We start from the raw sequence: 15336 nt of genomic DNA, 5'->3' as shown, positions 1-15336 counted from the left end.
AACCCTAACCCTAACCCTAACCCTAACCCTAACCCTAACCCTAACCCCCTAACCCTAACCCTAACCCTAACCCTAACCTCTTTTTAATAAAAAAAAAAAAAATTTTTTATTTAAATTGACGTCTAAAAAAATTTAGATAGTATTTTAATATTATTTATAAATTATAGAAATTAATAGTTTATATAAGAATTTATTTATATCTTTTAAAAATATTTTTATATTAATTAATCTCTTTTTATATCTCTATTATCTTTTATTAAAATTATTAAAAAAGTATATATATCTTATATTAATCTTCGATATAGAATTAATAAACTAGCTCGATATCGAGCTATATATATTTAAGAATAATATTTAAATTATATTTAAAAATAAGTTTTATTATTATTAATTAGAAGTAGATATTATAAAGATAACTATTATAGAAGATAAATAAAGAAAGAAGAGATTAGACTTATTTAAGAGAAATTCTTATTATAAATAGCGATAAAAATATCTACTTATATATATAAAATATTCTTTCTCTTTTTTTTTACTTTAAATTCTTTCTCTTTAGCCTTTTATTATATTATTAAAATTTTCTTATTATCTTTATTATCTATTAATATTATAAGATTTAAATTTAATTTTAATTTAAGATATTCTAATAGTAATTACTTACTTATAAAAAGCTTATTAATATTTAAAATAAAAATATCTCGCGAGTTCTTATTAGCTATAAACTATTATTTCTAATATTTTTACTTTAATATTTTCTCTATTATCTTCTTTAAGCGATTTATAAATTTAAATTTAAAAGATTTAAAGAACTTTATTAATATAATAAAGATCGAGGTTTTTTTTACTTTATCTTTAATATTTAAAATATCTTTTTTTACTATATTTTTAATAGATTAAATAAATTAAATATACTTTTAAATAATAGAGAATCTTTAAAGATATAAAAAAAAATATTAAGCGATTAAAGAATTAAGAAAAATAGATTATATAATATATAATTTAAAGATAAATAAAAGAAATAAAAATTTTAAAGAGAATTAATATTAAATTAGCGATTAGATAGAGAAAGTAGAAGTAATATATAATAAAGTAAGATAGAAGATAAAGAATAATAATAAATATTATCTATAAATAAAATCGCTTTAATTTAAATTTTTATTTAAATTTAATTATTAAATATAAATTTATCTAAATTTAAACTTCTATTATATAAGTTTTAATTAGATATATAAAATATAGAAATAAGAGTATAAAATTAAATATATAGTAAATATATAAAAGTAATAGAAATAAGAGAAGATTATTATAATAATTATAATTAAAAAAAAAGAAGAATAATAATTATTATAATAAAGTAAAAGAAAGATAAGTAATAATATAAGAAATCGTATTAATATAAATAGTCTAAATCTTAATATAACTCTTATCTATAAATAATATTTATATAAAATTAAGTTATAAAGAGAGTTAAGTAAATATAAAAAATAAAAGAATAATTAAATTAAATATAATAATAATTTATACTAGTTAGTTTTTATTAGCTATTTATATTATATATATTATTTAGAGTTAATATATATAAAAGCTTTATTATAGAAAATTTTTAAATAAATATATAAAAAGAGATTATTAGATAAAGAGATAAGAATAATAAAAGATAAGTAATTACTAATAGGTATTATATAAACTATTAAGATTATTACTAGTTAGCGTATTATTATATATACTATTTATAAATAATATCTATAAATCCTATATATAATAATATATTAAATAAATAAATATTAATAAATATAAGATTTTAGATAATAGCGATATTAATATATAATAGAGATTATTATAATAGATTTAAATATATAATAAAGTTAATTAAGAAGCTTAATATTAATTATTATTATTACTTTATTATTTTAATTTATAAATATAAATAATATTATTAATTAAGTAGATTAGAGTAAGATTAAATATTTAAATTATTTATTAAGAAAATTATAGACTCTAAATTATTAATTATAAAATTCTTATCTTTTATTTAATAATTTAATATTACTATTATCTAATTACTATTTATTTTAAATTTTATCTTTTAACTTTATTTTAAAGTTATTTAATAAATATAATTTTATATTAAAAGTAATATTAATAAGATTCTTAAAATAAAAAATTAATAAGATATCGACTATTAAGATATAAAGCTATTTATAAAATATTATATCTTAAAATATTTTTTAGATATTCTTAATAAAAATATTACTTTTAATAAAGAAATATTTAATTATCTTTATTAAATCTTTTTAATTAAATATGAAAAGTAGTAAGATACTAAGTTAATTTTCTTTAGAGAATTAAGTTTATAAATATTCTATTAAATCTTCTAGCTATATCTCTTATTAACTTTATATTAAATTAATAATTTATTTAAATTATATTAAAGAATAATTAATAATTATTATAAGATATAATAGTTTATTTAATATAAAAATTAGCTTATAATATTTAAGTATATTTTTTATAATATTATTTTATATAGTTAATATATTAATATTTAAAAGATTATAATATTTTATTATTAAGTTAATAAATCGAGATTATTATATATAAATAAATCTTTAATATAATTAATTTAAAATTCGAAATTCTAATATTTATAAAAGATATTTTTTTTTAATTAAAGAATTAGACGATTTAGATATTAACGATATAAAATTAAATATTAATTATATATTAAATTATAGCGTAATTAAAATTATAAAAATCTTTAATTTTATTTATAATTAATAATTCTAATAACTATTTCTTCGTTTTAATAACGCTATTAAAGAAATTATAATATTTATATAATCTTATAATTAAGATTTTAAAAATATATTTAATATAGAATTATAAGATAAATTTAATATTTAAATTAAATAATAAGTATATAATATTAATAATTACTTATTTTTTCTTATTATTCTTTTAATTAAATATATTATAATTATAATAAAAGTTAATATTTATATATCTTTCTTAAAATATAATTTAGATATTTTTCTATTTAGTTAAAATAATTAAAATATTTTAAATATAATAAAAGAATTTATAAAATATATTATTAGTTAATTAAAGCTAATTTAGAAGATATAATTAAAAGATAAATAATATCTTTTATAGAAATTAATCTATTTAAAGCTATATAGTCTTATATTACTTAATTATTTACTTAAAATTAAAATTAATAAAATTATATTAATTAAACTCTAAATTATTTAAAAGATTATTTTTAGAAATTTTTCTATTATTATAATAAAGCGCTTAGCGTTAAAATTACTCTTATTAATATTTATAATTTATAATTTTTTTTAATATTAATTTAAATTATTATAATAATATAATTTTTTTTATAGCTAATATAAGAATATAGTAATAAATGTTAATTATAATCTTATAAAAATACTATTAGATTTTTGAAAGTAATAAAATAATTATTTAGCTCGAGATAAGCTCTAGTTATTAATACTTTTAAATATATTATTTATTTATTTAAATAGATTAATATAAATTTATTAATCTTTTTAATTAAAAGTATTTAATAAGAGCGATAAGAGTTTTTAATAATTAAGATTTTTATCTAATTATCTATAGATAGATAATTATTAATATTATCTATAAATAATATTAAATTATTAAATTTCTAGATATTTAATAAAGAAGTAATAATTTATATAATAATAATTAAGTAATTATTAATATTAAATTTATAATATATAAAGAATAGTTATTTTATATAATATTTCGACTATATATTAAATAAGAACTTTATTTTTATTAAATCTTTTAATATAATAACGACTTTTTACTTACTCTTTTTATATTTTTTAACTATATTAAATTATTTTAAATAAGATTCTCGAGTATTAATTATAATTTAATTATATTAATTTACTTTAAAATATTTATTAATATAAAATTAAGAGAACTTTAAGTCTTTAAAGTTATTATTATTAAATATAAAATAGTTTTTAAATAATATAGTAAATAGATCTTTATTACTATTATAGATCTTATTATAAATAAAATTTTCTTCGCTTTATAATAGATTATTTAGACTTAATTTAATAAAGATTAAATTTATATTATATATTAGTATAAAAGAATATCGTAAGACTATAAAGTAATATACGATCTATCGAGGATTATAGAATCTTTATATCTATTGCTTAAAATAGTATATCTTTTATAATAGTATAATATCGTTAATAGCGAAAATATCTTTAATTTTAATATTAAATTACGCGTTATTTTAATTTAAATAATTCTTATTATAAATATTATAGTAGAATTTTATAAGTTTAAAAAAGTTATATTTTATTAGAGCGAAGCTATTATATTAAATTAAGCTTTTAAAATTATAAATTATAATAATTAATATTAAACTCGCGAATTTAGAGTATTTATTACTCTTATAAAATATATATTTTTATAATTATTTTAATAGACTAATAGATAATAAATAATTAATATTAATTAAATAATTAGCGCTATTAATACTCTACTCTTTTTTAATATATATCTTATAATTTATATTAATAAAGCTTTTTAACTAGTATTATTATATATAATAATTATAAATATTTTTAAGCGTAAATTAAATAATATTATTAATTTATTTATTTTATTTATTATTATTTAGATATAAGTAATAGTTATAAATTAATTATTAAAAGATTTTTTAAGAGAAGAAAATAGTAAATAGATAAGCTTTTAAGTTATTATTAATAAACTATTAGTAAGTTAAATTATGAAGTTATTTTACGCTTTATATAATTATAAGATTATAAATAATTACTTATTAATTCTTAAATAATTTATTATAAGAAATAAGTTAATTAAAATTTAAAAAAAAACTTCAAAATTTTAATAGAAAATAAAAAGTTACTATAATATTGTAAATAATATATTATTAATAATTTAATAAAAGTATTAAAGAGAGCGAGATTTTAATAGTTATAAATACTAATTTAAAAACCCGCTATAACTTAGCTAATTTAATTAAAATTAATAATAATTCTAAATTAATTATTATTTATAAAAAAACAAATTTAAGATTTTTAAGTTTAAAATTTTTATTATTTTTTATACTTACGATTTTTAATATAACGTTAAAGATTAAGCTATTAAAAGATAAGAAAAGAAAATTATAAATAGTAATTTTTAAGTTATTATAGATGATTATATAGCTTAAAAGCAAAATTATTTTATCTTATATAATTTTAAATTATAAATAATTATTTATTAATTTTAGATAATTTATTATAAAAATAATAATTAAAATAGAGCTAAAGTAGAAAATCTTATATTGATAAATAGCTAGACTTAAAATATTAAAGTATTATATTATTAACTATTCTACAAATTATCGCTAAAATATAAGATTTTTCTTTTAAATCTAGCGTAAAAAGCGCTTTTTCGATTTATTAAAATTAATAATAACTAAATTCTTATTATTTATAATAAGAGCTTTTTAATTAATAATCTTAAAATTATTTACTTTAAATTTTATCTCGCTTTATAATTTTATTCTAATATAAATTTAGACGTATAAAGCGTTATTAAAGAAAGAATTCTATAAGAAGATATTAATTTTAATAATTAGTTATTTTACTAAAGGAAAAGAGTATCTTCGAGAATAATATTAGAATTATCTAAAATTTAATATTAATTTGATTTATAGAGCAAGTTTAATAATAATATATTATAAATATAATAAATTTTTTAGCTAGCTTTAAAAATCTTTATAGTATTATTATATAGATTAATAAAAGAGATAATATCTTTAAATATAATTTTTAATCTTTTAAATTTATTTATAGAAATTAAAAAATAATCGCGTTACTTTAATTTAGAATTAAGATTATATATATTTTTTAATTTATAATTATACTTATTTAAATATTTTAAAAAAAAATTAATTATTAAAAGATTAAAAGTATTAAAATTAATAAGATTAAATTTAACTTCGCTTAATATTAAAAGTTTTTTAAATTATAAAGAAGAAAGAATAATAAAAAAACTCTAATTAAAAAAAAGAAAAGATATATTAAAAAAATATAAATAAAAACTCTTAAATTAAGAAGAAAGAGAGAGTTATAGAGAAGAAAGCGAAGATAAAGAATTCTTAGATTAAGAAAAAAGAAAGAATTATAGAGAAGAGAGTGAACTTAGAAATCTCTTTATAAATATATAAATATTTAATTATAATAATAAATATAGAGAACTCTATCGCTTAGCTTCGATTATAGATATATATTTATAATTAAAATATTTATAATTTTAATAAAATTTTAAATAAATAGAATAGTACGAGTTTATCTACTTAATTTATATAATTTACTAGAATTTAAAAAAGCTTCTTTAAATAATAATTTAATTAAAAATTAAGTAATTATATTACTTTTATTTTAAGATTTAATTAAAAAATTAAATATAATTAAAAAGAAGAATTATTATTATTATAATCTTATTTTAATTAAGATAATATTATTATTCTTCTCTAACTCTCTTAATAAATTAAAATTCTCTATAATATTAATAAGCTAATTATTTTTTATTTAAGTTATCTCTTATTATTTAACTATAACTATAACTCTAAAAAGTAAAGAATTTATAAGATTTAAGAATTACGATAGAATAGTTATATTTATTTATAGAAATTAAATTTTATATTTAATTTAATATCTAATTTAAAATCTAATTATAATCTTATAAGCGAATTTTTTCTTTTAAGATTTTTTTAGAATAAGTTATTATAATAAAGAAAAGCGAGTAAAGAAATAAAGATTATATTTTTATAAAAGATAAGATTAGATTAAATATATAATAAGCGCGTAATAAATATAAGTTAAAGATAAAATTTTATATTAAAATAATTAGAAATAAAGTAAAAGAGAATTTATTTTTTATTTAAATAAATATTATTTATAGATAATAATAATTTATTAATAATATTTAATTAAATAAATTATATATAATAATAATAGCGTAAAATTAAATTTAATTAAATATATTATTTATAATAATAAATAATATTAATTTTTTAATAGAGTAAGATTAGATTTATAATTATTTTTTAAATTAGAGCTATTATTTATAATAGATAAATAATATTAAAATATTTAACTTTACGCGTTTATAATAAGCGATATTAAAATTATTACGCTTAAATAAAATATATTAAAGTAAATATAATCTATAGATTTTAAAGCGTCGTTCGATTATAAAATATTAAAAAATTTTAAATAGAAGTAATATATAATAGAAAAAAAAAAACTTATTTTATATATTAAAAATGTATAGCTAATACTTTTAGATTTAGCGTATTCGCTTTTATAATCTTACGAATCTTAATATTATTATAAAAAGACGTAAAATAATAATAAAATTAGCAAAAGCGTAAAGAGAACTCGAATTTATAATTAACTATATATATAAATTTAAGATTTTCTAATTTAATTTTATCTTATTCTTTTATATATATTAATAACGTATAATATTAAAATTTTCAACTTCGCGTATTATAATAAGTAAAAATTATTATTAAATTAATATATATAAAAGAATAAGATAGAGTTAAATTAGAAAACTTAAATATATATATATAGTTAATTATAAATTTAATAGATCTACGCTTTTTAATTAAATATTACGAGTAAATAAATTAACGTTCGTAACTATTAAAAATCTCGCTCTATCTTAAAAAAATAGATATACGTTATTTATATATAGAATAACTTTTTTATTTTCTATTAAAATTCTAAGATTTATTATTTAAATTATAGAACGAAATATAGACTTTTAGATAAAAAAAGAATTTTGAAATTTAGTCTTATAATTATTAAAGCGTAAGAATTTCAGATATCGCTTATTAAAGTTCGCTCGATAGTCGAATAGCCCTAATTAAAAAATAGATATATATTATTTAATTTTCGAATAACTTTTTTATTTTCTATTAAAGTTTTAAGATTTTTTTTTTTAATTATAGAATAAAATATAGGCTTTTAGAGAGAAAAAACTCTTAAATTTAGTCTTATAAGTATTAAAGTATAAGGAATTCAAATATCGTTTATTAAAGTTCGCTTATTTAAGATCGCTTATCTATTTACTCGATAGCTCTAATTAAAAAAAAATTAAAAAATTTAATTTATAGATCTTTACTCGTAAAATATAATAAAATAAATATAATTTATAGATTTTAGCGTTATAATTATATATTATTAAAAGATTTTAAATAAAGTAATATATAAAAAAGAAAGTAGATTAAATAATTAGAAATCGAGAACGCTATTAGATTTAATATATTCGCTTTTATAATCTTAGATCTTAATATTATTATAAAAAAACGTAAGATAATAAAATAAAAATCTAATAGATTTTTTTTTTTTTTTTCTAAGTTCTACGTATTTATCGCTATAATTCTAATCTCTCTATTTATTTAATTTAAAATAAGTTATATTAATTATTTAATATTTAGAAATTTAAAATATTAAATATTAAGAAATAATCTTTTACTTTTTTAAAAGTTTTATTTATATCGTTATTATAAGATTTTATTTATATCTTTATTATAAATAAAATCTTAATTTTATTTTTCGAAAAATTAAATATTATTAATAATAAGATTTTTTTAATTTTATATTAAATAATCTTTATTAGATTTTAAATATTTTTTAATACTAACTTTCTTAAATCTTTATTTCTTATAATAACTTCTAAATCTTTTAATAGAGTATAAGTTAGATAAAAAAAATTATTATAAATCTTATATTATATCTTATTCTAGACGAAGAGAAAAGAATAAAGATTTTAAGATTTTAGAGATAAGTATATTTATAATTAAAGAAAATCTAATTATTTTTAATTATCTTATAATTTAATAACTTTCTATAAATAAGAGTAATTTTAAAAAATAAACTATTTATATTTCGCTTAAATTAAAATTATAAAATTATACTCTTTAGAATTATAAAATTATATAAAAAAAATATATAATTTATTTTAATTTACATTTTAAAATAAATTATACTATCGTATTAAGAGAAATTTAAATAAATAATATCTATAATTTATTTTCTATTATAAGATAGTCTAGTTAAAAGACGTAATAACTCTAAATTTATAATTAACTATATATATAAATTTAAGATTTTTTAACTTAATTCTATCTTATTCTTTTATATATATTAATATTAATAGAGAATTATAAGAGAGACTTTAATAAATAAGATTAACGCGGTTTCTATCTAGTCTAGAGGTTCAAAGCTTATATGTAGATCGTACGCGGGAGGCTGCATTAGTACGGACGGGGGACTGTCGGAGGGGGCCTGTCCGGAGTTAAGTTGATGACGGGGATGATGATCCTTTCCACAACAGGATCTCACCGGAGGATTTCGGAGCCCACCTGCCGGACTAGGATTAGGACTGTTTCCTTCGCTCCTTCCCCTGAACCTCACTACTCCCTTGGAGCAAGGACCATCTTTCCTTTCACAACTGCCTCCATGTCATCATTTCACCTCACCTATATAGCATTTCTGTCATTATCTCTAATACTCACACATCATGAAGCCAGTCAAAGCCAGCGCGACCCAGAACTCCGAGATCACCGCTCTGATTAACTCGCTCAGGGAAACCTTGTCAGCAAATGATCCCGCAGCACCAACCACTCGCGGGCATTTAAAGGAAACTGCTGAGAAATTGAGTCTTGCACTCGAAACGCCCGGAGAGACGGTCCAACGTGTAGCCTACTACGTAAGCTCGAGCTCGAACCCCGCCTTGCGTGAATTGCCTCACAATCACCTCCAGTCCGAACGCTCCTTCAGACCAAGCTGCTGACAAAGATATTTGATGGAAACAGCCTATGCGAACAACTATCGTTCGGATCGCCAACAGACTACAACTCTTCCATATCTTGGTGGAAAGCGATGTACCTGTCACTGGCAAAGAGCTAGCGCAAAATACTGGTGCCGATCACGTATTGCTCCTCCGCCTCCTTCGGTTCCTTGTCGCTACGCACGACATCGATGAAGCCGGCGTCGATAGCTATACCGCCAACAGCGTCACAAAGAACTTGATCGTCCCCCAGCTTGAAGCAGGCATCAATCATACCTATGATCTCGTGGGGACCGCCACCATGGCTCTTCCTTCATTCCTCGCCAAGACTCAGTATCAGAATCCCACTGACCCGAAGGAATGCGCTTTCCAAGAAGGCTTTCATACCAAAGACAACGTGTTTGAGTGGTTCCCAAAACACCCCGAGCATCTCAACAACTTCAACCTCTGGATGACAGGCCAGCGTGAGGGTCGTACGGGCTGGCTCGATTTCTTTCCTTTCGAGGAACGAGTTGCCAAAGGCTTCAAAGGAGGTGATGGTGCGGTCATGTTGGTAGATGTGGGCGGCGCACGCGGACATGAGGTCAAAGCAATTAAGAAGAAGCATCCAAGTCTGCCTGGGAGGTTCCTGCTGCAGGACCTACCGGATACGATTGAGCAAGCGTTGCCAGTGCCGGGAATGGAAACTGTTGTGCATGACTTCTTCACTCCGCAGCCGATCAAAGGTCTGAGCCTGAAGTACTTGATCTTCAGACTCTGATGCTAATCTGTTAGCTAGGCGCACGTGCTTACTATCTCCGCAATGTCCTCCATGACTGGCCTGATAACCATTGCCAGCTCATCCTCTCCCAACTCGCGTCAGCAATGACGCCAGGCTACTCCAAAATCCTCCTCAATGAGCTCGTTCTCCCCAACCAGAAATGTAGCCTTATCGCAGCTCAAGTTGATATAACTATGATGGCCTGTTTGGCAGCGACCGAGCGCTCGGAGAGGCAGTGGCATGAGGTGGTAGGTTCGGCGGGGTTGAAAATTCAGAAGATCTGGACGGATGTGCCGGAGGCGGAGAGTATCATAGAGCTGACCTTGAAGTGATGGTGTGCAGTAGTGTGCAATGGGCAATCACGTTCGCTCTCTCATACCTTCAGTGAGCTTCGAGGTCAACCAGGCATCGAAAGCGTGAAAGGGATACTGAAAAGCCAGCTTGAGTTGGCCGAGGCCGGGAAGTTGAAATACTTTGCAATAGGCCTCTTCCGTTCATTGAAGCCGTGATTGTATGGAGAGCAAGACGGCATCCCAACGGCATACTCAAGAAAGTCTAACGGCAATATTTCTGTGCAGTATGCAATGTCGCGTGGTACATATCGTGGCGCGATACGGGAATGGTAGGGAAAAGTAGAAACGGGGTCCTCATCAAACTCCACGCCATGATGTATGACTCGTCAACCTCTCATCTCGTAGGCTTTGTAGCCTCAATAAGCGCCAGTATCTCGCTTGTGAAATTGTAACACCTTTCGCTCTTCAAGTTGCTGTCCTTTCTGGGTGCGCCAGCGCTTCATCTTGAATCTCTATTGCTGCACCCACATTGAGCTTAGCTCTCATCAGACCATGACAGAATCTGGGAAGCAAGTCGCGGTGAAGGATGGCAGACTGACGTACCACCAACCATTATAGAGCCAACCCTCCGCAGTCTACCTAATATCGTGTGCTGGTTCTTACACATAAGGTAGATCTCTGTGCAATTGGGAACTAAGGCTAGGTAACATTTACGAAGGACGGATACTGCATTCGACGGCAAAGGAAACTGCACCGCGGTTTGAAAAACGTTCAAGTTGACCCTTTGGTTTGAATAGTGCAAGACTACTGTGATAGATAGGGTATTTGAAAAGCAGGGACTGTCTGGCTAAAAACTGGTGCTTTGCCCCTACTATCGCCTGTTCAATTCGATTCTTTGATTGCTAGTGTTGAAACTCGTCTTAGGGTTTCACCAACTGCGGCAATAGCAGACAGACCAACTGCAGTGGAAATCTACAACAACAAGTGCGCTATTTTTCTTCTCTTTGCTAGACAAGCCATTCACTGATTACTACATGGATCAACTGCATTAGCATCACTTCACTAACGTCGGTCAGTGGGGGCCTCAGCCTCCACGCTTCTCGTACTGGATAACATCAAGCTTCTCTCGCGCCATAACATCTTTTCACCCAGAGTATTAAGTGTGTAGAAAGGTCGAAAGCATACTAAGTGGTCGGTCGTGCTGTCCCAGCCGAGAGGAGCGAAAGTAATCCAGCGCAAGTGTTTCTCACGTGGTCGAATCTTCGTAGAACTATGCGTACACAAAGTCTTTGTAACCTTTTATCTCGCGAACGTGGCTGTCGACATATTGCTGGAATGGGACAATAGGGGCGTAGAGTCCAAACTGGGCGCCTGCTATGTCGAGAACGTACTTCTCACTGTTGTTCATCGTGATTTGCAGGACTTCGTGCTGGTCCATGATTGAGATTGCTTGCTCTTCGAATGAAAAGCGACGAGTACGATCCTCCATACAGATAGTCATTTCGTGGATCTCGATGTCTAGACCTAAGCATACGTCAGTTGAACCTGACCAACGCAGATCTCTGATAGCATCGCAGTGCAAACCATCATTGCATATAGTACCTCCAAAGGAAGATTTCTCACCTTCAAAATGCTTTGTTACTTCACGACGCCTGAATAACATAGGGTTGTTACCACCGAAGCACCCCAAGAAAGCTTTATCTTGTTCCCTGTTCTCGGATATGGCATCGATGCGTCGTTGAAGAGATTGTCTATCGTAGCGCACCATCTGGCTGCAGTTGAGCCCCGTCTGGCAGACCTCCAGGAGATCCATTGCACAAGCAGTGTAGTATTTTTCCTGTAGCACCTCCGCTACTTCAAACAACGCCCTGCGATTTTTGGATGCTAGACAGTATGCTTCGTGGTTCGGCCAATCGGAAGTTGCACAAGTGTTGCTGCAGTAGTAAACGAAAGGGACGGGGTCTCCGGAGGGAGAAGGCGCATTCTTGCAGTAGACGCACGGCAGTGCCTTGAAGGTGTTGCAAACGACGCAGAGAACGCCCGAAGATGCTTCTTTGACCCGGTTCTCACGATCTTTGGCTTGTTCTTGCTTTGCCTTGTAGATGTCATGGTGGTCGTACCAATCTGCTGTGTTGTAGGTATGGGATTGTTGTGCGGCTTGAGCTGCTTCGTTCATGGTTGACGGGCCTGTGTACTGTAATGTAGAGGGGGGGAAACCGGTTTGTCGACACCTGCTCTGATATGATTAGATTGCAGGTACCTTCCAATTGATGAAGCACGGATGTAACTGACTGTGATATTCAGGCAAGGTTAGGGGATAGAACTCGGTCGATATGTAGAAACAACAACTGCCTCAAGTTTTTGCCAGGCAGCCCAGCTTTTCAAAGGTGGTGATAGCTGGAGGAGGAGGCTGCTTTTGCCAGGGAGTTCTAGCAGCGAGTCGAAGGTACTATGGATTTTGGGGTAGTCAAATCGAAGCTGTTCGAAGACGACCTCGATCGGCTCTAAGCGCCAAGCGCTGTCACGTCACTCGGGCCCGTGTTAAAAGGCGAGCAACTACTCTCTCTTTCATCCAACTCAAGTCTTTCGAAAATTTTCCCTTATTTCTCGTTCTTATCGCCAACGATGTCATCACCGAACTCAGCATCAGCAGCGATCCCACCTTCCAGCACCCATCCCTCCTCGAGCGTGCGTGTACCTCTGACACTAGACGAGCTCAACCGATATGTCTGTCAGGAGGCGTTCAACCGCGCTGAACTACCAGTCATTCCTCCTACCTTCATCGGCCCTCACCCTCCTCCTACATCCTCGACCTTCATCGGCACGAAATACCTCGTAGGGGGTCCCACCAACGAGACCCCAGTTCGCATCATGTTCCGCTGCGTGTCGCCACACGACAAGGTGTCTCGCCACGTGCTTATGAAAATGAAACCTTCGGTGCCCGAAGAGGCCCTCGCGTTGAAGCTGTGCGAAGTCTTCGAGATTCCAGCCACTGGGGGCGTGATCAGCAAGACGGAGCCGGAGTTTGTGCCAGGGCTGAGTCCTCTTAGGGTCCCAAACAAAGGTACAACTCATCAAACAATCCGCTTCAGACTAGAGTTCGCGCGTTGACCAGATCCTAGTCTACAGCTATGGCGAAAAGTTCGAGTGGCTCGGCGCCTCCATGGCTGGCTTCGTGGAGGTCACGGTCGTGCCTGTCGAACAGATGAATGTCTGCACCAATTGCGGCATCCGCAAAACCGTCAATGCAGTGACGTTACAGAACATTCGCAAGTGGTGCTTTGGTGTGAATTCGCTCTGTATCAAATGCTGTAGGACCGGGGCCGTGCCAGGCAATGTCACAGAACTGTGCATGCCGGATGGGCAGATCTTTTCAAGACTCTACTTTTAGGTCTTTTGGTATGGATCGTGAGTAAATCCACTGTCCTGATGTGTGCCAGAAGGCGAGACGGATTACTAACCAACTGTAGCTGAGAGTCCCGACTATCAAGACAGCTATCCAATGACTACCCGAGAGCTCCAATAAACCGGAGAAGTCTTCGATGCTCAACCCCTAGCTTACCCTTCGCCGGCTTCTGCTCTTGATGCTCATTCACAGGATCCACCACAGCTTCTCCTCAGCATCTTTACTACTTCTTCGATTTCAAAAGCGTCAGTTGCCATTGTCATTCATTCTCCCCGACAGCTTTTAGAAGTCAATGCATGCAGTTGGAAGCGTTAAAGGCAGCAAGGCGTTGTTGTATCTCAATTTCTTTTCACCAAAAGCAAAGGATAAAATGTAATAGCATGCATCACATACGGAAATCCCGTCCACCAAATGACAGCATGTGAAACGACATTTACTTACTATAGGGGTTGTACTTACTCACAAGATTCATCGCTCGCAACGATCGATATTGCGTCCCTACAGAGACCTCAAAGTTTTACAGCGCAGGGACTCAGCACGACGCAGATTCCTGGTATCGGGCATCTCTGAAGTCGAGATTCAATTATTCCACTTTCAGTCCGGTGTAGACGTGTATCAGTTGAGTCTTCATAACAAGAACTGTAAGGTCATTGAAGGCTGAGTGTTGAACCTCCTTTCGCGGTGAATGCCTTATATTTATATACGGGTATTGCAGTGCTTTCTTATTCTACCACTTGCAGATGTCTTTCTGATGAAGGTTGGGCAAGCATTGACCTTGCCCTCACTAAACCGTTTGTACCGTAAAGCATTTCTGTGGGAGTCTTTACTTTTCGAGGTATGAAAAGATGATTTCGACACGGTTCAATCTTGTGCTTCGAAGCCGTTTAAGACCAGCACCCAGGCTCTTCAGGTGGGCTGACCGAGTTTCGGTACCTTCATAGCGCAGACATGCCCGAAACCTTTGGGGTGTATTGTAGTGTTCAAGGCCTTGTTTTGACGCAGCAGTGATGGTA

At 27.3% G+C, this 15336-nt stretch overlaps 3 protein-coding genes across 3 annotated transcripts; 2 read left to right on the top strand and 1 right to left on the bottom strand.

Annotated features, from left to right (window-relative positions):
* Positions 1 to 9594: 9594 nt before the first annotated feature.
* Positions 9595 to 10956, top strand: HO133_003526 (uncharacterized protein; the record flags this gene model as incomplete). The annotated part of the gene is made up of 3 exons (XM_037294448.1): positions 9595 to 9783; positions 9890 to 10589; positions 10643 to 10956. 3 exons carry the CDS (start codon positions 9595 to 9597, stop codon positions 10954 to 10956), a joined length of 1203 nt encoding a protein of 400 aa, XP_037149829.1.
* A 1231-nt stretch (positions 10957 to 12187) lies between these two features.
* HO133_003525 (uncharacterized protein) lies at positions 12188 to 13093 on the bottom strand (the record flags this gene model as incomplete). Its single annotated transcript, XM_037294447.1, has 2 exons — positions 12188 to 12441; positions 12541 to 13093. 2 exons carry the CDS (start codon positions 13091 to 13093, stop codon positions 12188 to 12190), a joined length of 807 nt encoding a protein of 268 aa, XP_037149828.1.
* A 449-nt stretch (positions 13094 to 13542) lies between these two features.
* Positions 13543 to 14308, top strand: HO133_003524 (uncharacterized protein; the record flags this gene model as incomplete). The annotated part of the gene is made up of 2 exons (XM_037294446.1): positions 13543 to 13981; positions 14040 to 14308. The coding sequence occupies 2 exons, from the start codon at positions 13543 to 13545 to the stop codon at positions 14306 to 14308; spliced, it is 708 nt and encodes a 235-aa protein (XP_037149827.1).
* Between the last annotated feature and the right edge of the window lie 1028 nt (positions 14309 to 15336).

Source organism: Letharia lupina (assembly GCF_014066315.1).
Source record: "Letharia lupina isolate WasteWater1 chromosome Unknown contig_17, whole genome shotgun sequence".
In the NCBI taxonomy this organism is placed as follows: Eukaryota; Fungi; Ascomycota; class Lecanoromycetes; order Lecanorales; family Parmeliaceae; genus Letharia; species Letharia lupina.
Note: the sequence above shows the minus strand (reverse complement) of the source record. Positions and strands in the feature narration are given on the sequence as shown.